Source organism: Cherax quadricarinatus, chromosome 14 (assembly GCF_038502225.1).
Source record: "Cherax quadricarinatus isolate ZL_2023a chromosome 14, ASM3850222v1, whole genome shotgun sequence".
Taxonomy (NCBI): Eukaryota; Metazoa; Arthropoda; class Malacostraca; order Decapoda; family Parastacidae; genus Cherax; species Cherax quadricarinatus.
Window position 1 is genome coordinate 50,158,731 of NC_091305.1, and position 25,273 is coordinate 50,184,003.

The following is a 25,273-nucleotide window of genomic DNA, read 5'->3' on the forward strand; positions in this document are numbered from 1 at the left end:
TATAAGTGGCTTTGGCATGCTGCTCTTATCTGTATTTTTTTGTACCTCTGTATGTGTGCTCAAATTGTAAATAAATAAATAAATAAATAAATAAATAAAAGCAATCAAGGACTGGAATCAGAACATGCACACTCGACTAAATGAATACCTTGATTTCCAAGACGACAAAACTGAACAAGATAAGTTGTCTGATGCAGTAATAATAAACAGTCCACACATTCCTAGTGACATAACCCAAGCACAGTGCAAAGAAACTGCTGTCAGGATAATACAGAACCACGTACAAGTCACAGTGCAAAACAATGAAATCAAAGAAACACGTTTGCTAGGAAAACCAGGAAGTAAACACAGTATAATGATCCGACTTCATTCATACGATAAAAGAAAGGACCTAATTAAATCAGCAATTACAATGAAAAATGGAGTGTACATAAATGAGTGTCTAACAAAAAAACGTCAAAACCTTCTGTTCAGGCTGAGAAAACTTAAACAGGAAAACAAAATACATCAGTGTTTCACGCGAGATGGGAAAATACTAGTAAGGAAAACATCAACAGGACAACAATATACCATCTCAAATGAACATGATTTCTCTACCTTCCTTAGAAAAGCTGACATTTCTGTAACAGATTAGATAAGTGCCCTTAATACATATATACGTGTGGTGCATATAGTGTATGTTACTATTATATTGTGCATTATTATTTTTATTATTTTTCATCACTAGCTAATGCCAACTACCTCCAATACTCTATACTTCTTTCTTACTGCTATTAATTGCTCATAATTTTAAATTACAAGTCAAATCTTACTCCAAATTAATAATATTCATTATTCTTACCTGTCCATTTAATTTTGTTTATCACTACTTGTTTTTTAGTCACTTTTCATTGTGTATGCAATTAGTGTATATTCCAATTACTTTTTTGCAAGTACCAAAACTATCTTTTGCTAGCTAGTACCAACTACCTCATTTTTTTTTTACTTTTTATTGTGCAATACACTGCTCAATTTATTTAATATTACAAATCAGATCTTACTCCTAAACCAATATTATTTCATAGTGACCATCTGTCCATTTAACTTTGTTTACCATTACTTAATTTTAGTCCCTTATATATTTTCTCCTTTATTTTAACTTTATATAACTACCCTAGTTTATATATTCACAATTGTTAAAATAATCAAGGTGCTATTCTCAGGTGCTAAAGTAGAATAAGTTCACAATTTTGCCATTATATTCCAAAGCTCATTTACTTGATTACCACTTTATTGTTCACCACAACTTATATTAGTCCCTTTTATATTATAATTTTATACTATAATTCTAACTTTAAAGAATTACCTTTATAGTACTACCTACTATCATATTCCCAAGCTCCATTATTTGATCATCACCTTATTTGTATTAGTCCCTTTTATATTGTCTCCTTTATTTTAGCTTAAAAAAAAAAAAAAAAAAAAAAAAAACTACCTTAGCTCATTATTTTACATTTGTTAAATAATTCAGGTGCTATTTTTTAGCTTAAGACTATTTACTTTGTTTTATACTTAATTCTAACTATAGATTCACTACAAATCTTATGATTACAAGCATTGATCCTGATACCAACCTCTTATTTAATGACTTAAATGAATCAAACAGTTACTGTAATTACTACACTGCAGAACAATCAAAGGCACTTCTCAGTGCCAACAACAACATAACTATCTTTAACTACAATATCAGATCTTTAAGCAAGCATTACGATGACCTCATAGCATTACTAAATTCCTTACATGCCAATGTGTCCATCATTACACTAACTGAAACCTGGCTAAAGCCTGATAGTACAGATGTCTATGCCATTCCTGGTTACACAGCCATACACAACTGTAGGCCAGACCAACAAGGGGGTGGCACAGCCATATACTACTCAGACCAACTAGAATGTATCACTAATACTTGCACAAGGGATGAACATGGGGAATATATAATAGCCAAATTCAAATCCAAATACCTACAAAAACCTCTCACATTGATAAACATCTACAGAGTTCCACAGTCAAACATTAGCCAATTTAGTCAAAACTTAGGAAGCATGATAACTGATGCACGCATGAACAAAGATCACTTACTACTCTCAGGTGACTTCAATATAAATCTCCTGCAAGACCAGGACCCACACGTTACTGAATTCACAAACACAATGAGTAACTGTATGTTGCTACCAACAGTAACAAAACCTACAAGAGTTACAGAGACTAGTGTTTCCCTACTTGACCACATCTGGACCAACACCATATCCCCTTTAAAATCAGGCATAATTACAGATAATAACACAGACCACTACCCTACTTTCCTCATAACAACTCTTGGTAAACTACCCCAAGACACTACTAAAGTCACCTTCAGACTTCACAATGAGGCAGCCATTAATAACTTCACAACAGCAGTAGCAAACATTGACTGGCACACTGAGCTAGAAATCTATACAGATATTGACGAATGTATTAATAATTTTCTAAAAAAGACCCAATGCCTCTATAACAAGCACTGCCCTAAAAAAACTAAACAGATGACAGCTAAGAGACTGAACAGTCCCTGGCTAACACCCAGCATTCTCAAATCCATAAATACAAAACACCAATATGAAAAACAGTACAGAATGGGTCACATAACCAGAGAACAAACAAAACGTTACTCGTCAGTCCTAACCAGCCTGATAAGAAGGGCAAAAAAATTGTATTATGAGAACAGATTATCCAACTTACGAGGTGATATAAAAAAGACCTGGAAAACCCTATCAGAAATTCTGGGAACAAAAAAGATATCACGAAATAGCGAAATAAAATTAGCAAAATCAGATGAACCCCAACTCCCACCAACAGAAACAGCAAACAGACTCAATGATTTCTTCTCCACTATAGGACAAAACCTTGCCAATAAAATCCCAAGCTCAGATACCCCACCAAATGACTACCTCACCGGCAACTACCCGAACACACTGTTCCTAGCTCCGACTAACCCATACAAAGTCTCCCTTATTATCAACGCACTAAAAAACAAGGCAGGAGATTTAAATACCTTACCACCCTTTATATACAAAAAAGTGTCACAAGTGCTATCACCAATCATTGCAACACTCTTTAACAAATCCATTGAATCCTCCACCTTCCCTACAGTACTCAAAATAGCAAGGGTCACCCCGATCCACAAAGGAGGAGACCAAACAGAGTTGAATAACTATAGGCCAATATCCAACTTACACCCTCTCTCAAAAATCTTCGAAAAATTAATTCATAAACGAATCTACTCCTATCTTATCTCCCAAAACATACTCAACCCCTGCCAATTTGGATTCAGGCCTAATAAAAATACTAATGATGCTATTATACACATGCTAGAACATATATACACTGCAATAGAGAAAAAAGAAGTCCCACTGGGGATCTTCATTGACTTACATAAAGCTTTTGATACAGTTGACCATGACTTGCTTCACGTAAAATTGTCACACTATGGTATAAGAGGGCACTCCCTCAACTACCTCAAGTCATACCTCAGCAACAGAAGCCAATATGTGTATGCAAATGGGGCAAACTCTTCTGCACAACCAATTACAGTTGGTGTCCCACAGGGAAGTGTCCTTGGCCCTCTTCTCTTTCTCCTATACATAAATGACCTACCAAATGCTTCGCAATTACTCAAACCCACACTATTTGCAGATGACACTACATACGTCTTCTCCCACCCGAGCCCAGTCACGCTAGCCAATACTGTAAATACCGAATTACAGAAAATATCTACCTGGATGAGGACTAACAAACTTACACTAAACATTGACAAAACCTACTTCATTCAGTTTGGTAACAGAGCTACAGATGTCCCTCTTAACATAATGATAAACGGATCACCTATCACAAAGTTAACAGAGGGAAAATTCTTAGGAATCCACCTTGATAATAGACTCAAATTTCACACACATATACAACAAATTTCTAAGAAAATTTCCAAGACTGTAGGCATACTATCGAAGATACGGTACTATGCTCCACAGTCAGCCCTCCTGGCCCTATATCACTCTCTTATTTACCCCTATCTCACCTATGGAATTTGTGCATGGGGCTCAACAACAATTAACCATCTCAGACCACTAATTACCCAACAAAAGGCTGCAGTTAGAATGATAACAAATTCTCACTACAGGCAGCACACTCCACCAATATTCAATACACTAAACCTACTCACCATACAAAACATCCATACTTATTACTGCACCTATTACATACATAGAACACTTAACTCTGATATTAACCCTCCCCTCAAACATCTCCTTGCCAACCTCAACAGAACACATGACCATAACACAAGGCACAGATCACTCTCTGATGTTCCTCGTGTCCATCTCACACTATGCAAAAACTCAATGCACATAAAAGGCCCTAAAATTTGGAATTCATTACCTGTAAATATAAAAGAAACACTACCTGTTTATAAATTCAAGTCTCTTCTCAAAGATCACTTACTCACCCAAAACCAAATAAATACTGAATAACTGAACCTTATAAATTGTATATCTTAAATGTTTCTCACAATTATATCACATAAATGTTAAACCTAAAACCGAATCTAACTTTATTATTTTTTAAATACACTACCTAACAGAATACTCCATACGACTGAATGTACAACAATGCATGCAACCATATGACCTGTCTTTGTAATACTCACTTGTGCTTTATAGTAATCTGTTTACATTAATGTTTTATCACTGATTTCATCATTGCTTAGTTAATCTTAAGTTAATTTTAAGCCAGCCCGTAATGCTATGCATAGTATAAGTGGCTTTGGCATGCTGCTCTTATCTGTATTTTTTTGTACCTCTGAATGTGTGCTCAAATTGTTAATAAATAAGTAAATAAATAAATAAATAAATAAATAAATAAATAAATAAAACAGCCTTCTGGAATAAATTATGGCCGAAATTCGGGGTACCACTGTATATCCATTTTTGTGGTGACATCTTGGTCTTGGATTTCTGTGAATTCTGAAAAAATGCTCAATGTTGCCACAGTGGCATTTAACAGATCATGCATCAGGGACTCCTAACTATAATCAATTTACAAAAAATAAAAGAAAATATGGGACCCCCTAAATATAATAAATTAAAAAAATAAAATAAAACACTGAACTATGTATAATTCCAGGAACAATCCCTAGATTGATGGACTAATAAGAGCATTTCATATGCAACAAATAAACATTTGAAAATTAAAACTTACCATGTTGTTTCTAAACTGATTATCCAAAAAATGGGTAGCAACATGGGCTGGAAGCAAGTTGAAGAGGATTCGACGGTTGCTTTCTTGTAATGCATCCATTTCTTGCTTTTCTTCTGATGCCTTTGAAAAAATAAATGAAAATATATAGGACCAGTTGTTGTACAAACATAATACTGTATTAACCCTTAAACTGTCCAAGCAGATCTATGTTCACATGCGTAGTGCTCCAAAAGTAGATCTACGTTTTTTTTACATACGTGTATTTTCAAAAATAACAAAAAAAAAGTATATCAAAGTTTTTTTACACGTTTTCAAATATAAAAAAAGAAAAGATCTACTTTTTTTACATACTTTCAAATGTTGAAAAACGTAGATCTACGTTTGGACAGTTTAAGGGTTAAGGGATACCATATTTAATATAGTTGTTTGGGGTGAGCATATTAAAGCAAAATTAAAATTATATCTCAAACAGTGTGGAAATTTGTGTACATACATCCAAATCTCCCATCATAGGTTAATAGCAACAATACCTAGTGAATAAAGCATTTTAACCCGTAAATGGTCCAAACATATATATACGTTTTTTCAACATCTGAATGTAAAAAAAGTAAATCTTTTTGTTTTTTTACATTTGAAAATGTGTAAAAAACTTTGATCTACTTTTTTTTTGTTATATCTGAAAATATGTAAAAAAAAACATAGATCTACTTTTGTAGCACTACACATGTGAACATAGATCTGCTTGGACCGTTTATGGGTTAAACTGTATGCCTGTATCAAACTGTGCACGATTCATGACTATAATCCAAGGAATTCAGAATTCACTATGTAGGATGCATGACTATAATACAAGGAATGTCTCATAAAATATGTTAACAGCAGCCTTTATCAGGTGACATAGGACTCACACATAAGACACAAAAATCTTTTTAACCTTTTCAGGGTCGGAAACCCTGGTCTGAAACCTGCTCTCAGAATTGGAGAATTTAAAAAAATAAAAAAAATATGAAATAGAGAATCTTTTTCCAAATGTTATGAAACCAAAAGTATAAAATCTGATGGTAAACTTTTGGAATTACACTCTCAGAAAGTTAGTCATCTCGGTAATATTTGCACATCAGCGATTTTGCTCACTTTGAGCCCTATTTTCAGCCAATTCCATTGTTTCAGTTGATCAAACTCATAGCTATTTCACTAGTATGTATTTCTTCTATTCTAATGACTGGGTGCAAGAAGCTGTCCATTTACCTATTTCAACTACCCAATAAAGTTATCAGAAATTGGTAATTTGGCCAATTTCACACAAAATAAAAAAAATTGCCAGTTTAAAAATTGGGTTTAGAATAAACAATGCAGACATTCCTGGCACTAAAAAACATTTCCTTTGTTCTTTAGTTACATCCCCAGGCTGCTTCTACATTAAGCTTGCTTTCTATTTTTATTTTTTTTCACACAAAAAAATAGAAGATTTACTGTTATGCAGAATAATGCATTACTGTAATTGTATAAATAATGTCAGTGCATTAGTGAACATGTATTAGACTGACCAGTTGGATGCGTACCGGACGAGTAACAATTTGTGTACTCTGGAATATCAGCAAAAATCCAACATTTCCGCTACTTTGAGTTCAATTTGAAGCTATTTTCAGTCCTGAAACCAAACAAAATCATTTCTATTTCTGTAATATTCTTCTATTCTATCAAATAAGACCAGGAAACTGAGAATATGCCTATAAAAACTGTATGAAAATACACCACAAATTTGCTGTTTTAAACCAAAAACATGGCCACAGTTTTTTCTCATTATTCACTCCGTGCTGCAGGATTATTTTATACGGTGCACATTTACTGCGTAGACCCATTCTCTCATATCTAGACCCAAATTTACTGCTCAAAGTTTATCTGAGAGAACCGAACTCATCACGCAGAACAACGGGACCAACCTGGCCTCAAAGTCGTAGTACAGTGGGATTCACTCCTATGTTCAACTCAACCATGTAAACACTTTATTCACACAAAAGGCCCTAAAATCTGGAACTCTCTGGCTGAAGATTCACAGCTACTGTTAAGAAGTACCTCCTTACCTTCATGTGATCTTTACAGCAATATACAGTGGACCCCCGCTTAACGATCACCTCCCAATGCGACCAATTATGTAAGTGTATTTATGTAAGTGCGTTTGTACGTGTATGTTTGGGGGTCTGAAATGGACTAATCTACTTCACAATATTCCTTATGGGAACAAATTCGGTCAGTACTGGCACCTGAACATACTTCTGGAATGAAAAAATATCGTTAACTGGGGGTCCACTGTACTATGATAAACAGATTGTGAAACCTGCCATTTTCACGCAATCCTAACTCTGTTCTTCTTGTTTCAGCTTTCCTTTAACTCATATATACTGGTAAACAGGCATATATTATTTCATACAGTGGAACCTCAATTTTTGGCCGTAATCCGTTCCAGAAGATCAGCCTAAATTCGAAGCAATATTTCCCATAAGAATTAATGTAAATACAATTAATCCATTCCAGACACCCAAAAATATTCACAAAAAAATACATTTTTTAAAGATTAATTATTGTTTTATAAACACAAAACGAGAACTAAATAAAATAAATTAAGAACATTTAAATCACTATTACATACCATTAATGAAGACTTATTGCCTTATGGAAGACAGGGAGGAGGAGAGAGGGAGGGCAGATAATTGTTTGGAAGGAGAATCCCCTTTCAAAAGGATTTTAGGTAACAAGTCCCTCTCTGGGGTTACTTCCCTTCTTTGTCTTTTAATGCCACTAGGACCAGCTTGACCAAAACTTGCTATACCCCTCCCCCCCACCTGACTTTCTAATACGGTCACCATACCCCACCCAGTTTGTTTACATTCTTCGTGAGCACCACGTCTCTCCATCATGTCTGGAAACTTTCCAAAATTTCTAGTATTTTAAAGTTATTTCATGTTTTATATAAACTCTGAAAATTACACTTATGTGTACTTGTACCTAAATAAACTTACACACTGTGCTAGTGTGCAGGTACACATTAAAATCAGTGTGTTTTATTAGTCTTGAGGAGGCCATATTAATAATGATAATAATAATAATAATACACAATAATAATCACTCTGAGGTGCAATAAATGTTGTATATTACGTTCATACAGTGGTACCCCGAGTTTCGTACAGCTCCCAACTCGAACAATTATTTAAGTATATTATTGTAAGTGCTTTTGTAAGTGTATTTTCTGGGGTCTGAAACGGACTAATCTAATTTACATTATTCCTTATGGGAACAAATTCCTCCAGTAATGGCACTCGAACAACCTTCTGGAACGAATTATGGCCGAAACTCGGGGTACCACTGCATAAACATTCTCATTAATCCATCTATGACATTATTTTCAAAATTATATAATAAACATGCTACATAACATATAAACATGATAAATACACCCCACAGTAAAACAAATTAACATAAATATGAGATGTTATGTGTATGAACCAAAACCAGACGTATTTGTCTGTTTGTTTACATACTCCATGTCTCTCTCCTCTCTCATTTACTTATTCTCTCTCTCTCTCGTTTATTTGTTTTACCTCGTTTACTCACCTCTCACCCTACATTGAAACTACAAATATTTTAACCTTTAAAAGGTCCAAACATATATATACATTCTCACTGCTAGTGCCCCAAATGTATATTTACAATTTATTTTTCCTGGCTCCAAATTTGGCATGAATGGCCTGAGATGCCTGGTCAGCATAGACCGGGTCTTAATGGATGGAAATATTTAGTGAGTGTGCATTGCCCTCCACTGCACAATACATGACTATTAACCCTTTGAGGGTCGACAGGCCCTCTCAGAAACTTGTTCTCAGGGTCGGCCAAATTTAAAAAAAAAAATTATTTTTTCTTATGAAAAAATAGTTTTTTTTTCTAAACATTATAGGATAAACAAAAAAATTTTACCATCAATACTTACGGAGATATGGAGGCATGAAGTTTGCAGAAAATGAGCCGCGTATGGCAACAGCGGCGACTGCCGCTCACCCGGTAAACTTTGGTTTACTTGTATTTGAAGGTTTGTTGTTTTTTTCACTATTTTATTTTTTCACGTAACTTATGTGGCCTATGAGACCAAAGTAAGGTGCAATGTACATATATACACTCGTTGTATACAACACAATAAGCACACAAACATAATTATCAATATATTGTTTACAAAACTTGTTTACAAAAACAAACAATACAAAACATTGTTTATTAGTATTGTTCTATAATATATATACCAATATACAGTCACTGAACATATTCCTATTAGTTCTGCAGCTTGTGGAACTCTGAAACATGGTGTCATACACAATGGTGTTTTATCTTTCTCCCTCATTCTATCTCTTTCAATCTGTCTCTCTCTTTCTATCTGTCTGTCTCTCTGTCTCACAGGTACACATAAATACAAGTATACATAGTATAAATTACCTAGGATAACCCAAGAAATCCAGACAAAGTGCTATACTCTGCTTGAAGATGTGAGTAAACCTGATGACGCGGTCTTGTGGCTTCTCTTCTTCCTCTTCCTCCTCTTCCCCCTACTCTTCCTCCTCCTCCTCTTCTTCCTCTTCCTCCTACTCTTCCTCTTCCTCTTCTTACTCCTCCTCTTCCTCCTCCTCCTCCTCCTCTTGCTCCTCCTCCTCTCCTTCCTCTTCCTCCTCTTCCCCTACTCTTCCTCCTCTTCACCCTACTCTTCCTCATACTCTTCCTCTTCCTCCTCCTCCTCTTCTTCCTCTTCCTCCTACTCTTCCTGCTACTCTTCCTCCTCCTCTTCCTCCTCCTTCTCCTCTTCTTCCTCTTCCTCCTCTTCCCCCTAATCTTCCTCCTACTATTCCTCTTCCTCTTCCTCCTCTTTTTCCTCCTACTCTTCCTCTTCCTCCTCCTCCTCTTCCTCCTCCTCCTCCTCTTCTTCCTCTTCCTCCTCTTCCCCCTAATCTTCCTCCTACTATTCCTCTTCCTCCTCCTCTTCCTCTTATTCCTCTTCCTCCTACTCTCCCTCTTCCTCCTCCTCCTCCTCTTCTTCCTCTTCCCCCTACTCTTCCTCCTCCTCCTCCTCTTCTTCCTCTTCCTCCTACTCTTCCTCTTCTTACTCCTCCTCTTCCTCCTCCTCCTCCTCCTCTTGCTCCTCCTCCTCTCCTTCCTCTTCCTCCTCTTCCCCTACTCTTCCTCCTCTTCCCCCTACTCTTCCTCATACTCTTCCTCTTCCTCCTCCTCCTCTTCTTCCTCTTCCTCCTACTCTTCCTGCTACTCTTCCTCCTCCTCTTCCTCCTCCTTCTCCTCTTCTTCCTCTTCCTCCTCTTCCCCCTAATCTTCCTCCTACTATTCCTCTTCCTCTTCCTCCTCCTCCTCTTCCTCCTACTCTTCCTCTTCCTCTTCCTCCTCTTCCTCCTCCTCCTCCTCTTCTTCCTCTTCCTCCTCTTCCCCCTAATCTTCCTCCTACTATTCCTCTTCCTCCTCCTCTTCCTCTTATTCCTCTTCCTCCTACTCTTCCTCTTCCTCCTCCTCCTCCTCTTCTTCCTCTTCCCCCTACTCTTCCTCTTCCTCCTTCTCCTTCTCCTCCTCCTCCATAGTGTAAATTACCAGGAGTCGGCAGCTGTCAAAGTGACATATTGTCTCATTACTCACTCCCCCTCCCGCCTGTCAAAACACTGGGGTCAGATGCTGCTTCCCCTCCTCCATTCTATCCAATTATCTTTCTCCCTCATTCTATCTCTTTCTGTCTGTCTATCTCTGTCTCACAGGTACACATAAATACAAGTATACATAGTATAAATTACCTAGGATAACCCAAGAAATCCAGACAAAGTGCTATACTCTGCTTGAAGATGTGAGTAAAAGTGATGACGAAGTCTTGTGGCTCTCTGAGACAGAGAGCAAGACGGATAGACAGATAGACAGGGAGCTTGACAGACAGGCAAATAGACAGACAGAAATGTTAGTATACCAGCAAAAACAAAGGGAGGGCGATGTTCATCTAATCTTTTGGTATCAGCTCCACCCTCATTTACCCTCATCAAACGTCAGCACTTATCACATGTTATCTCCCCTTATCTTGTTACTGTCATGGGTAAACATTTATTATTACATATTATTATTATTATTATTACATATTATTATTATTATGTATTATTATTATGTATTATTATTATTATGTATTATTGTTATTATTATGTATTCTTCTTCTTCTTCTTCCTCCTCCTCCTCCTCTTCTTCCTCTTCCTCCTCCTCCTCCTCCTCCTCCTCTTCTTCCTCCTCCTCCTCTGCCTCCTCCTCCTCTGCCTCCTCCTCCTCTGCCTCCTCCTCCTCTGCCTCCTCCTCCTCTGCCTCCTCCTCCTCCTCCATTCTTAGAACAAGTTTGAAGAGCTTGTAGTTCATAATCACTATCACTATCATCACCAATGCTCACATCTGAGTCTGGGATTTGGGAAAATAGGAGTTTCCTCTTTGATTCTGGTACAACTGAACGTGAACAAGAGGGCCCAGCACCAGAGGTGGAAGGCTGTGGGTTGTCTGGGTTTTCCTCACTATTACCCATATTATGGTCATTAGTTTTGGTCAAAACCTCACCAGAACCTTGAAACTCATCTTCACTGTCACTTCCATCTGTATTAGAACTGTCACTGGGGAAGAAAAGTGTCCCAATTCGCCGAGGAGTGAGGAACTTCTTACTGCGAGGCACGGTGGACATTGTGTACTATGATGGCATTCCCACAATGCACCACTGGGTCCCAGATTTTTTTCCTACTGCGCACACCCACCACACAGACCCATTCTCTCACATCTAGGCTTATCAGCCTTTTCCTGCGAGATTTGACAGCGCTAGAATTTATGCGTACTAGTACGTCAAAAACCCCTGCGCGTAAGACGTACTAGTACGGCCGAAACCCTCAAAGGGTTAACTTACATATTAGGGAGGTAATATGTGTACCATCGGCCTCACGCTCTCTTTGTTTACTCTCACGTTTCTCCGTCTCGCCTACAGGCAGCGCTGATGCGCCACCGACCAGCCAGATTTGACTCACTCTATGTCACCCCATCTACATCCCACACAGTGTGTGCAGAATTAACAAATCTGGGACCACTTAGTACCTTGTGGGTGCACCAGTTTAACTGAGCACCAGCTAGAACAAACAGCATGGCAAACACCTGGGATTCAGTGATTTCAGGTAGTATTAACACTCCCATTTTCAGAGGAAAGTGATGCTGACCCTGAGTTTAGTGGCTTTGAGGTGGATGTGGCCATAAGTGGTTGAAGAAATGTCAAAAACCTCAATAATAACCCATACCTGGAGTTTACCTGGAGAGGGTTTCCAGGGTCAACATCCCCACGGCCTGGTCTGAGACCAGGCCTCATGGTGGATCAGGGTCTGATTGACCAGGCTGTTACTGCTGGCCACACGCAAGCTGACGTACAAACCACAGCCCAGTTGGTCAGGTACTGACTTTAGGTGCCTGTCCAATGCCTTCTTGAAGACAGCCAGGGGTCTATTGGTAATCCCCCTTATGTATGCTGGGAGGCAATTGAACAGTCTTGGGCCCCAGACACTTATTGTGTTGTCTCTCAGTGTACTCATGGCACCCCTGCTTTCATCGGGAGAATGTTGCATCTCCTGCCGAGTCTTTTGTTTACATATGGAGTGATTTTTGTGTGCAGGTTTGGTACCAATCCCTCCATGACCTTCCAAGTGTATATTATCATATATCTCTCTTGCCTGCATTCGAGGGAATACAGATCAAGGACCTTCAACCGTTCCCAGTAGTTTAGGCGCCTTATCACACTTATGTGTGCCATGAAAGTTCTTTGTACACTCTCCAGGTCTGCAATGTTGCCAGCCTTGAAGGGGGCCATTAGTGTACAGCAGTATTCCAGCCTAGAGAGCAAAACAACACCCTTTCAGAATGTCTTATAACCTATGCCCTAAGTAAAGAGAAACAGTTCTGGAACGTGTAATATGTGTTCAGCAGGCTGGCTTGCTCTATCTCCATCTGTCTATCTCTATCTGTCTCTGTCTATCTCTGTCTCACAGCTACACATAAATACAATTATACATAGTGTAAATTACCTAGGATAAGCCAAAAAATCCAAACCAAGTGCTATACTGTACTGTGCTGTAGATATAATGCATAAGCATGACTGCCAAATACCATCGTCATGTATAATAGCTGTCGGTTCACGAGTGGCTCTCTCTGACACAGAGAGAGAGACAAGCAGAGAGACAAGTAGACAGACAGATAAGCAGAGGCAGAGATAAATAGAGAGTTTAACAGACAGACAGATAGACAGAGAGCTTGACAGACAGATAGACAGACATGTTTATATGTAACAGTGAAAACAAATAAAGCGAGGGCCGACGCTCATCAAAAATAGTCCCTGGCTAACACCCAGCATCCTCAAATCCATTAACACAAAGCACAAATATGAAAAACAGTATAGAATGGGTCAAATAACTAGAGACCAGTCTAAATGTTACTCGTCAGCTCTTACCAGCCTGATAAGAAGATCTAAAAAATTGTATTATGAAAATAGATTACATAACATCAAAGGTGATATGAAAAAGACCTGGAAAACTCTATCTGAAATTCTTGGAACTAAAAAGTTATCCAAAAACAAAACAATCAAATTAATAAAGTCAAATGAACCCCTACTCACACCAACTGAAACAGCTAACAGCCTCAATGTTTTTTTCTCCACCATAGGGAAAAATCTAGTAAACAAAATACCAAGCTCAAACACCCGTCCATCAGACTACCTCATAGATACCTACCCAAATATGCTATTCCTAGCTCCAACCAACCCACCAGAAGTCTCACTCATCATCAACACCCTTAAAAACAAGGCAGGAGACATAAACAACTTGCCTGCTTTTATGTACCAAAAAGCTTCTCAAGTATTGTCACCAATTACAGCGGTCCCTCGATAATCATAAGGCTCGATAGTCGTAATTTTCGAAAATCATAACGTTGTTTTCATCAAAACATTGGCTCGCAAATAGTCGTTCGTCTGGGACGCATACACACAGCCCTGAGCCGCCTCACACTCCATTCCCAGCCAGTGTGCCATTGTTTATCAGTGAGTGAGGATGATCCCACGAGTTCATACGATACATATCATAATATTCCATTCGTTATAGTGCTTGCAACTGCTAAATAAGTCACCATGGCCCCAAAGAAAGCTTCTAATGCCAGCCCTTTGGTAAAGAATGTGAGAAACAAAATTTAAGAAAAAGTTTGTAGAAAAATATGAAGGTGGTGGTGGTAGAGTGGAAGCAGTTGTGATAGTGGTAGAGGGTGGTAGTGATGGTGGTAGAGGGTGCTAGCAGTTGTGATAGTAGTAGAGGGTGCTAGCAGCTGTGATAGTGGTAGAGGGTGCTAGCAGTTGTGATACTGGTAGAGGGTGGTAGTGATGGTGGTAGAGGGTGGTAGTGGTTGTGATTCAGCGATTCTACCAACTCCTCCAACGCTGTTGGGGTTATATAGGGCTACAGAAAACACCGCTGCCTCAGCTGCTGCTTCACCACCATTATGGACAGCTTACTCTCAGTGGCCCTTGTACACCCAACAACACAACACAACACCTCTCATAACATACATGACTTATTTTATTCATTCTAGGGTATATTCCATGTTTCTATGTTATTAATATTGTTTATTATGTCATATTAGTTGAATTGTGATAGATAAGTAAGCTATAGAGTTGATATTAGTTTCAATCCCCAACAATAAACTCACCTCCCCTACCTCTGCCATACACCAACAAAAGTCTTCAATAAAAGGTAAGTGTGATGTTAAATGTTCATTTATACATTTAGTGCTTTACATTTATTTGGCATTCTTTTCTGCATATAAATCTATATTTAAGATAGGGAAGTGACCCCTGAAGTGACCTAGAGTCCTTATGGAGGGGGGATTCCCCTTCCAAACAATAACCTCTCTTCTCTCTCTCCTCCGTGTCTTCCATTCATCAACAACAGCCTTCAACAAAGGTAACTGTCATGTTGAATGCTCATTCTTTTGTGCATGTAAATCTATCTTCAAGGTGAAAAAAAAAAATTCTTGTTGATACTTCTGGGTGTCTGGAAGGAATTAATTGGATTTACATTATTTCTTATGGGGAAAATGGATTGGAAAAACGTCAATTTTGATAGTAGTCACACTTCCAGGAATGGATTAATTACAAAAAACAAGGGACCACTGTATTGCAACAGTCTTTAACAAATCCACTGAATCATCTACCTTCCCAAAAATCTCCAAAATAGCAAGGGTCACTCCGATCCATAAAAGAGGTGACCAAGCTGACTTGAATAACTATAGACCAATATCTAACTTACCACTGCTCTCTAAAATCTTCGAAAATTTAATTCACAGACGGATTTATTCCTACCTCGTCTCACACAACATATTAAATCCTTGTCAGTTTTGATTCAGGAATAATAAAAGCACAAATGATGCTATCATACACATGCTAGAACTAATATATACCGCACTCGAAAAGAAAGAAGTCGTGCTGGGCATTTTCACTGATTTACGTAAAGCTTTTGATACAGTCGACCATGAACTGCTGTACTCTAAATTAACGCACTATGGTATCAGAGGCCACTCCCTCAACTACCTAAAGCCATACCTTAGTAACAGAACTCAATATGTGTATGCAAATGATGCAAACTCTTCCACCCAACCAATCACAGTAGGAGTCCCACAAGGAAGTGTCCTTGGACCACTCCTCTTTCTCATCTATATCAATGATCTACCGAATGCATCACAGCTACTCAAACCCATATTATTTGCAGATGGCACTACATATGTCTTCTCCCACCCAAACCCAATCATACCCGCCAACACTGTCAATGCCGAACTGCAGAAAACATCTGCCTGGATGATTACTAATAAACTTACCCCGAATACTGATAAAACCTATTTCATTCAGTTTGGAAACAAAGCTGCAAATGTTCCACCTAACATAACGCTAAATGGATCACCAGTTACAAGGCTTGCAGAGGGAAAATTCCTAGGTATCCAGATTGATAGTAGCCTTAAGTTCCAGACACATATACAACAAATCACCAAGAAAATCTCTAAGACTGTAGGCATACTATCAAAGATACGGTACTACGTTCCACAATCAGCTCTCCTGGCACTGTACCATTCACTCACATACCCTTACCTCACATATGGAATTTGTGCATGGGGATCAACAACATTAAATCACCTAAGACCTCTAATAACCCAGCAATAGGCAGCAGTCAGAATGATAACAAATTCCCACTCCTGACAGCATACTCCACCAATTTTCAAAAGTCTAAATCTGCTCACCATTAAGAACATCCATACATATTCATGTGCCTACTACATACACAGAACAATACATGCAAATATAAACCCTCCACTCAAACTTCTCCTCACCAACCTTAACAGGACACATGACCATAACACAAGACACAGATCTCTTTTTGATGTACCCTGTGTCCATATCACACTATGTAAAAACTCTATGCACATAAAGGGCCCCAAAATATGGAATTCATTACCAGATGATACCAAAGTAACCTGGTCTGAAAATCAAGACTCTTCTCAAAAGCCACTTAATCACCCTAGACTAAATGCTCAATACTCAGTACTCACATACTCAATACGTATTCCCATATCATAATTTCAACAATTACTTTCGAACCTTTTATCCATTGTTGACAGGAATATAATTGAATCATTGTTTCACAAAAAGCATTTTTGAATATATGAATATATCTTTTGTCTGATATACATTAGATTCACTTATAATTAATAATCTACTGTACAACTCTGATATAATTCTTAGTAAGCCACTAATGTTAAGTTGGCCTATAATGCCTAGGCATAATAGAGGTTCTCTTTGCACTGCAACCCATTATTGTAAACACATAATCTCAATGTACTACCTGCAAAGACATAAATAAATAAATAAAATGTCACCACTTATCTTATCACTGCACCCTCATGGATGCTCATTAAATGTCACCACTTATCTCATCTTATCACTGCACTATCAGTAGTGGATTGACACTTGTCTTACATCATGCTTCAAGGGAGCTTATCATTATTATTATTATTATTATTATTATTATCATCATATACTCCCACATATCCAAAACATTGCTGGAACCTATAAATACTTCGTATATATTCCTAGACAAACATTGTCCTATAAAAACGAAACATATCACAAATAAATGGCTCGGTTGCCCATGGCTAACCAGCAGCATTCTGAAATCCATTGATAAGAAACACCAATATGAAAAGCAATATAGACAGGGCTTAATACACAAAGATATTCTTAAACACTATTCATCAATTCTCACCAAAGTAATAAAGAAAGCCAAACAACTGTACTACTCCAGCAGATTCACTGACACAATCGGAGATATAAAAAAGACCTGGAAAACACTCTCTCAGATTCTGGGCACCCACAAACTGAAAAAAACAAGAATACAGTGGTCCCTCAATAATCGTCCGGCCTGAAAGTCATCCATTTTGGAAATAATCCCATTATTTTGTGTAAACAGTGGCTTGCAAATGGTCCGTTAACTTTCTAATCGTCCTTCGTCCGGGATGCGTACTCACGCTCTGAGCCGCCTGGGCCTGCCTTCCCAGCCAGTGTGCCATTGTTTACCAGTGAGCGACGGTCCCCTCATTTGCTCCTATGAAATATTTCATAATATTCCATTGATTTTAGTGCTTGCAAGTGCTAAATAAGCTACCATGGCTCCAAACAACTTTGACACTCTCCCCTCCTCCCATCCCATCAATCATCACCAGATCTTCATTAAAGGTAAGTGTCATGTATTCTACTGTTAGTAGAGTACTACAAACTGTGCATGTCTTCTTCAGTTTGTGTGCATTAAACTTAATATTTCATGAGGTAAAAATTTTTTTTCATACTTTTGGGTGTTTTGCACGGATTAATATGATTTCCATTATTTCTTATGGGGGAAATTAATTCGCCTTCCGATAATTTTGGCATACGATGAACTCTCAGGAACGGATTAATATCGTATACCAGGGGTCCACTGTATGTGTATATATATTATAGAAACCAGAAGGAAGGAAGAAAGAAAGAATGAAGAAAGAAAGGTAGGTAGGTAGGAATGATGACAAAGCACCATTTATCTAGGATAACTACCTAACACAACTGCCTACTACTACTTTGAAGAAAACTGCTCAGACGATGTGTTTTGTCTGTGCACATAAAAAAAAAGCCCACAAAAATGCAGAGACACTTGTTTTATGTGTGAGGAGTGTAAAACACCATTGTGTATGAAACCATGTTTCAAAGAGTTCCACAAGTTGCAGAACTTCTAGGAACATGTCCAGTGACTGTACATTTGTATATATGTTATAGAACAATAGTAATAAACAATTTTTTGTATTGTTTGTGTAAACAAGTTTTGTAAACAATATATTGATAATTATGTTTGTGCAGTTATTGTGTTGCATACAGCAAGTGTATATATGTACACTGCACCTTACTTTGGTCTCACAGGTCACATAAGTTACCTGAAAAAAATAAAATGGTCGAAAAAACAAGAAACCTTGAGTCTGAGTAAAAAAAAATTTACCACATGAGCAGCATTCACAGCTGTTGCCATATGCAGCTCATTTTCTGCCAACTTTATGCCTCTATATCTCGGTAAATACTGATCACAATTTTTTTTTTAGGCTTAAAACACTCAGCAAAATAATCCTAACACTTTGGAAAGAAAAAAAAAAAAATTATTTTTTGAATGGGCTTGTGACAGTCAAAGGGTTAAGAAAGAAACTGTAGCAAAGTACAAGAGTGGTGGTGGTGAAGATTGTGGTAGATGGTGGTAGTGATGGTGGTAGAGGGTGGTAGTGATGGTGGTCGAGGGTGGTAGTGATTGTGGTAGAGGGTGGTAGCGATGATGGTAGAAGGTGGTAGTGATGGTGGTAGTGATTGTGGTAGAGGGTGGTAGCGATGATGGTAGAAGGTGGTAGTGATGGTGGTAGTGATTGTGGTAGAGGGTGGTAGTGATTGTGGTAGAGGGTGGTAGTGATGGTGGTAGTGATTGTGGAAGAGGGTGGTAGTGATGGTGGTAGAGGGTGGTAGTGATGGTGGTAGAGGGAGGTAGTGATTGTGGTAGAGGGTGGTAGTGATTGTGGTAGAGGGTGGTAGTGACTGTGGTAAAGGGTAGTAGTGGTTGTGATGGTGGTAGAGGATGGTAGTGATGGTGGAAGTGGGTAGTAGTGATGGTGGTAGTGATTGTGGTAGAGGGTGGTAATGGTTGTGTGGTAGAGATGGTGGTAGAGGGTGGTAGTGGTTGTGATAGTGGTAGAGGATGGTAGTTGTGAGGGAAAAGTAGGTGTAAGTGGGGTTAAGGTAGTTCAGGCAACCAGGAACCATTAGCGAGTTACGTCGCGCACCCCCCCCTGGCGGGCTGGGGCGAAACTAGTTCTTGGTGTCTGATTTGTTCAAATTTCTACTCCTGGTAATATTGGCCTTACCTGGTGTGGGTTGAAGTTTGGAGAGTCACTTCACCTCCACTCTTCTCCTAATCAGGTAGGGTGATCTACCAGGAGTATTTCTGTTTGTTCCTTTCTTTTGTTTGCTGGTTACCAGTAATGATTTTGGCATTTATCATTCTTTTCCATTCTTAAATGTTATATTATCATGACCATTGGTAACCAGTTTATTTTTTCTTATTACCAGCTCTGTTCCTGGCGTGGTCATCCAGGATAGACGCCAGATAAAGGAGCAAGACATTTGTTAATGAGACTTATTAACATTATTGGACTACTACTGGCCCTTACCTGTTCTACTTGTGGTGCTCCATCCAAGTGGTAGGAGATTCCAAAACATCGGACTATCACCATCCGCCCAGGATAACCTACATCAATAATATCAGAAGATCTATCCAGGGCCTTACCTACTCCTGCCCAACTACAAGAACCAAAGGCCATTTTTTTTATATTTAAATTTTAAGTAAAATCCTCAAAAATCATTATTCTTATTTTTCCTAGTCGTTTCTTTATTTATTTATTTTTCCATTAGTTTCTTTTGTTCAGATGGAAGGCGTTCCACTGACAATGGCGACCTTGCCAGGATCCGACTCTTGAAGCAACATCGTCCTGATAGTTCAACTGGTTGTGAGTATAACATTTAAGATAGAAAAGGGTGAGTTAGTTGAGGTGTCAAGTCATTACTGGTAGTCTGGTTGACTTACCGTTGTTTGGTTCTAAGGTTCGGTTTAGAAGTTTACCTATTTGTTGGACCTGGGGAACTTTGATGATAACCCCTCCTGTGTGAACCGTGTGTATTTTGCTTAGTGAAGGCTATTGGGCCCACAAGTGTAGTCTTCCAGGGAGAAATATTTATTTCATTTTCATCTTTGGGAAGTTTAAAGTGTGCGGACTGTGTCCCTCTTTTGTAACAGACGTTCCTGTTAGTTTTAATTAAGACAGTTGAAGTTGGGTGCGTAATATTTCTTTTTACAAGATGGATTCTTTAGATTTCTGGTTGATAGCTGGAAAGGAAATGGGATTTGCTGGACAAAGCCTTGATAATTACATTACTGCTAAAATGGCTATTGTAAAGAAAGAGGAACAGGAAAGACTAGCTCGGGAAGAGAAAAAGGAACAAGAAAGACTAGCTTGGGAAGAAAAAAGACTAGCTCGAGAAGAGAAAAAGAAACAGGAAAGACTAGCTCGGGAAGAAAAAAGACTAGTTCGAGAAGAGAAAAAGGAACAGGAAAGACTAGCTCGGGAGGATAAACTCGAACAGGAAAGGATAGCTAGAGAAGATAGAGTTCAGGCAAGAGAGATAGCCTTCAAAATGAAGGAAATTGAAGAACAGGCTAAGCAGAGGGAGTTAGAACAATCAAGGTTGGAATTAGAAGCCAAGAAGATAGAACTATCTAAGCAGAAAATAGATGAAGGGGTACTAGAATACCCTTCCCAAGAACCTAATATTAGGATGCCACAAATACCACCTTTCTCAGAACAAGATGACATAGCGGCATATATTACTCGATTCGAGAGTACTGCCACTCTCTGTGACTGGCCATCAGATTCTTGGGCTACTAGGCTTGGCTTACTACTGTCAGGTTCAGCATTAAACGTCTATTCCACTCTACCCTCTGAGGTTATTTCTAGTTATAGCCTGCTGAAGAAAGCTATACTTCAGGCTTTCAAAAAACTACTCATCATTACAGGTCGGAGTTTAGACACATTAAAATAACTCCTAATCAAAATTATATGCAATTCTTGACAACACTTTTCAGATTATTTGATTCGTGGATTGATAGTGCTGAGGTTGACCACGATTTCGAATCTTTACGAGACCTGATGGTAAGAGATCAATTACTTTCTTCTGTAAACTCTGACTTACGAATATTCATTAACCCTTTGAGGGTCGACAGGCCCTCTCCGAAACTCGTTCTCAGGGTCGGCCAAATTTAAAAAAAAAAAAAAATTATTTTCTCTTATGAAAAGATAGAGAATCTTTTCCCGATCATAAAGACACCAAAAGTTTGAAATTTGATTGAAAACTTACGGAATTATGCTCTCGCAAAGTTAGCGGTCTCGGCGATGTTTACGCATCGGCGATTTTGCCCACTTTGAGCCCCATTTTCGGCCAATTTCACTGTACTAGTCAACAAAAAACATGAATATTTCGATAGAACTCCATTTTTTCTATCGAATGGGTGCAAGAAACCACTCATTTATGAAATTCTACTATCCAGTACAGTGGTCAGAATTTAGCAATTTTGCCAATTTCACACACATTTCAAAAGATGCCAATTTCCGAATAGGGTCCAGAATAAACAAGAAAGACATTCCTGGCACTAAAATGACATTTCCTCTAGTCATTAGTCATGTCTCAAGGCCCCTCTTATATTCTTTTGCTTTCCACTTTGAATTTTTATTTTCACAAAAAATATAAGATTTACTGTTATGCAGACTACTGCATTAGTGTAAAAAATGGTATAAATATTATTGGTGCACTTGTGAAAGAATATTAGACTCACCAGTTGACGTGTATTGCACGCTTGGCACGATTTGTTTACTTTTGAAGTTTGGTAAAAATCGAACATTTCTGCTACTTTGAGCTCAATTTCAAGGCACCTTTCTTTGTAAAACCAGTCAAAATCATCTCAATTTCTGTAATATGTCTTCCATTCTATAAAATGAGACCAAGAAAACTAGAATACAACAATAAATACCATACGAAAATACACTGCAAAGTCGCTGATTTATTAAAAAAAAATGGTCAAAGTTTTTTTTTTCTCATTATGCACTGTGTGCTGCAGGATTTTTTTTAGACTGTGCACACTGACCACATAGACCCATTCTTTCATATGAAGGCCTACCAGCTTTCTCCCACTAGATTTGAGGCCGCTAGAATTTATGAGTACTAGTACGTCAAAAACCCCTACGCGTAAGACGTACTAGTACGACGAAAACCCTCAAAGGGTTAAAGAAAGAAACATTCATACGGCTGCGGAAATGGCACAAGCTGCTGATATATATGCGTGCGCTCATAATAATTACCCTAAAGAGCGTAGCAGATATAAGCCTGTTGTGCCTAAGCAATCTGAGGGATCCAAACCCTCCATACCAAGGAATTCCACGGCCTTCACAGTAAAATGTTTCAACTGTAATGAATGGGGTCATAGAAGGCCCGACTGTCCTAAGAAAAAAGGTGAAAATATCGGTAAATGTTTCGCCGAATCTAATATAAATGCACCTTTTAGTGAAGGTACAGTCAATGGCATGAATGTGTCAACCATTCTTAGAGACACTGGATGTTCCTGTATTGTTATCTCAAGTAAGCTTTTCCCTAACCTAGATTCTTCACATTATAAGTCCACTAAATTAACTGACTATTTAGGAAGAAGCGATTCTTTTCCAACAGTCAGATGTTTCGTTAGGTGCAAATGGTTCTCAGGATGGGTAGATGCCGTAGTTGCCCCGATAACCTCGTGTTCTGTTTTGGTTGGGAACATACAAGGGGCTACTTTCCCATCTGAAAAGGACTGTTTGGAATTTGGAGTTTCCAAGGAAGGGTTGGAACCTAATATCTCTGTTTCTTCACAGATAATTCCAGATGAGATTCAGTTCGATAACCTAAATCAGAGAGCTGATGGTTACAAAACTCCGGTAACTCCTTTAGTAAGTCAGTCACTTAAACTGGACAACGCAGACACCAGTGGAAAACTACGTGTGGCACAATCTTTTCAACAACTAGACACAATTAATGTCCTTACCAGAGCTCAGTCTAAGGTAAAACCTATCCACCCATTAGTTCTTTCCAAAGGAAAGCCAATTGAGGTGTCTCAAATAGATTTAGAGGGTCTTCAAAAGACTTGTCCTTCCTTAGAGGAATCTCGGAAGTTAGCTTTAAATGGCAAGGTGATACAGAGAAAGAAATTTTCTTACAAGTTTGAGTTCAAACACGATCTTTTGTACAAGACTATAGTGTCTGCGGACAAACCCAATGACGTTGATCGAAGCCTGTTAGTCATTCCGCAGGATTGCCGGGAAACCATTTTAAAGAATTCTCATGATTTACCAGTCTCTGGCCATTTTTCACATAGGAAGACCTATAATAAAATCAAGGACCTATATTTCTGGCCTAGTATGTCTCTCAGTAGTAGTAACCAGTTACCAGTAACCAGTGTACCAGTAGATGACTCACTACCAACCGTCTCTGCCTGAGTCACTGTCTGTATTCATATTGTGCTGACCACAGCAGTATTCAAAGACTCCCTCACATATGGGTACTGTGGGCGGCCAGTCAGTCATACGAGAGTGAGCAAGGAGACAGGCCGGCTGTTTGGGCGCTACCCACATTATCCATAATTATACGTACTACCAGCCTACGTGAGTATTACTTTACCCTATCCACGTGTTCGAACTCCCACATGATAAATGGTGGCACCGGTGTGGAGCGTGGATTTAAGTTTTTACGGGTAATTCAAGACGTTAGAAGACTGTTTGTGAGTAGCCGCCAGGGTCAAAGGTGAACCGTCTCACCCACCAGCTACTCGCTCCCCTCACAACCTCCACCTCCAGCCTGCAAGCCTGTTGCAGCCGTTTTTTCAAGCTTCCTGGCTTAGTTCGTGTGCTAATTGCTTCAATCTCCGAGGGATTGACCCGGATTTTGCAATTAAGCCAGTCAGTAAGCCAGACTGTGGAAGTGTACGCCAGTCAGCCTGTCATCCAGCATGTCTCCTGTCATCCACCTGCTCCTCCGTGCTGTGTGCATCGTTACACGTCTTCCAGTCAGCCATTCTCGTGGGTTAAGCCAGTCAGCCAACCCAGCTTCTAACCCAGCTGAGAGAGAGAAGTAAGCCACGCAGTAAGAAGTAAGCCAAGTTCCTCTGAAGTATTTTCATATCGCTTTGTGCTCCCTGTTGGATGCTAAGAGTGGTCTTCACCATCCCTGTGGCATAGTGGCTTATCAAGCCACCTTCGTGGGTAGTGAGTGGTGTGCGCGCCAGTGAGCGCCAGCGAGAGTCACACCCACCACCACCACTCTACTCACATCACCCCACCACCACCACCACCAGCCATCCACCCATCTACCTGTGGTTGTTTGCACCCTTGTACCGGGTCCTAATACTGTTTTGGCTCACATAATTGGTCAAGAGATTGTAGCTGAGCGCCGACGATAAAGCCAATTATGCGAGTTCACCGAGAGAGCGCATTTCTTCACGACGACAGTGTGAGTGTCGGCGTCATCACCGCGCAGGACAACCTTCCTCGTCACCAGTCATCACCGTCGACTACTACAGACTTCAGTGATAATTTTCTGTTTAGAGACATTTTTCTTGCATTTAAAGACATTTGCGTGTGTGAGACATTGATAGTGAATTTCTTGTGTACTCTAAACCTTGTGTTTTCAGTGTAGACTCAGTGTTTCTTTGACTCGTTATTTTTGCAATATTTTTCAGTGTTTTCGCTC

General features: G+C 38.9%; 1 protein-coding gene across 12 annotated transcripts in view; it reads right to left on the reverse strand.

Moving 5' to 3' along the window:
• Positions 1 to 25,273, reverse strand: part of LOC128698394 (adenylate cyclase type 1) — a 1,819,232-nt gene that overhangs the window by 641,405 nt on the left and 1,152,554 nt on the right. For all 12 annotated transcript variants that reach the window (XM_070085014.1, XM_070085006.1, XM_070085009.1 and 9 more), the window contains one exon: positions 5,266 to 5,385. In XM_070085014.1, coding sequence (XP_069941115.1) covers positions 5,266 to 5,385 — 120 coding nt within the window. The remainder of the gene's footprint in view (positions 1 to 5,265; positions 5,386 to 25,273) is intronic.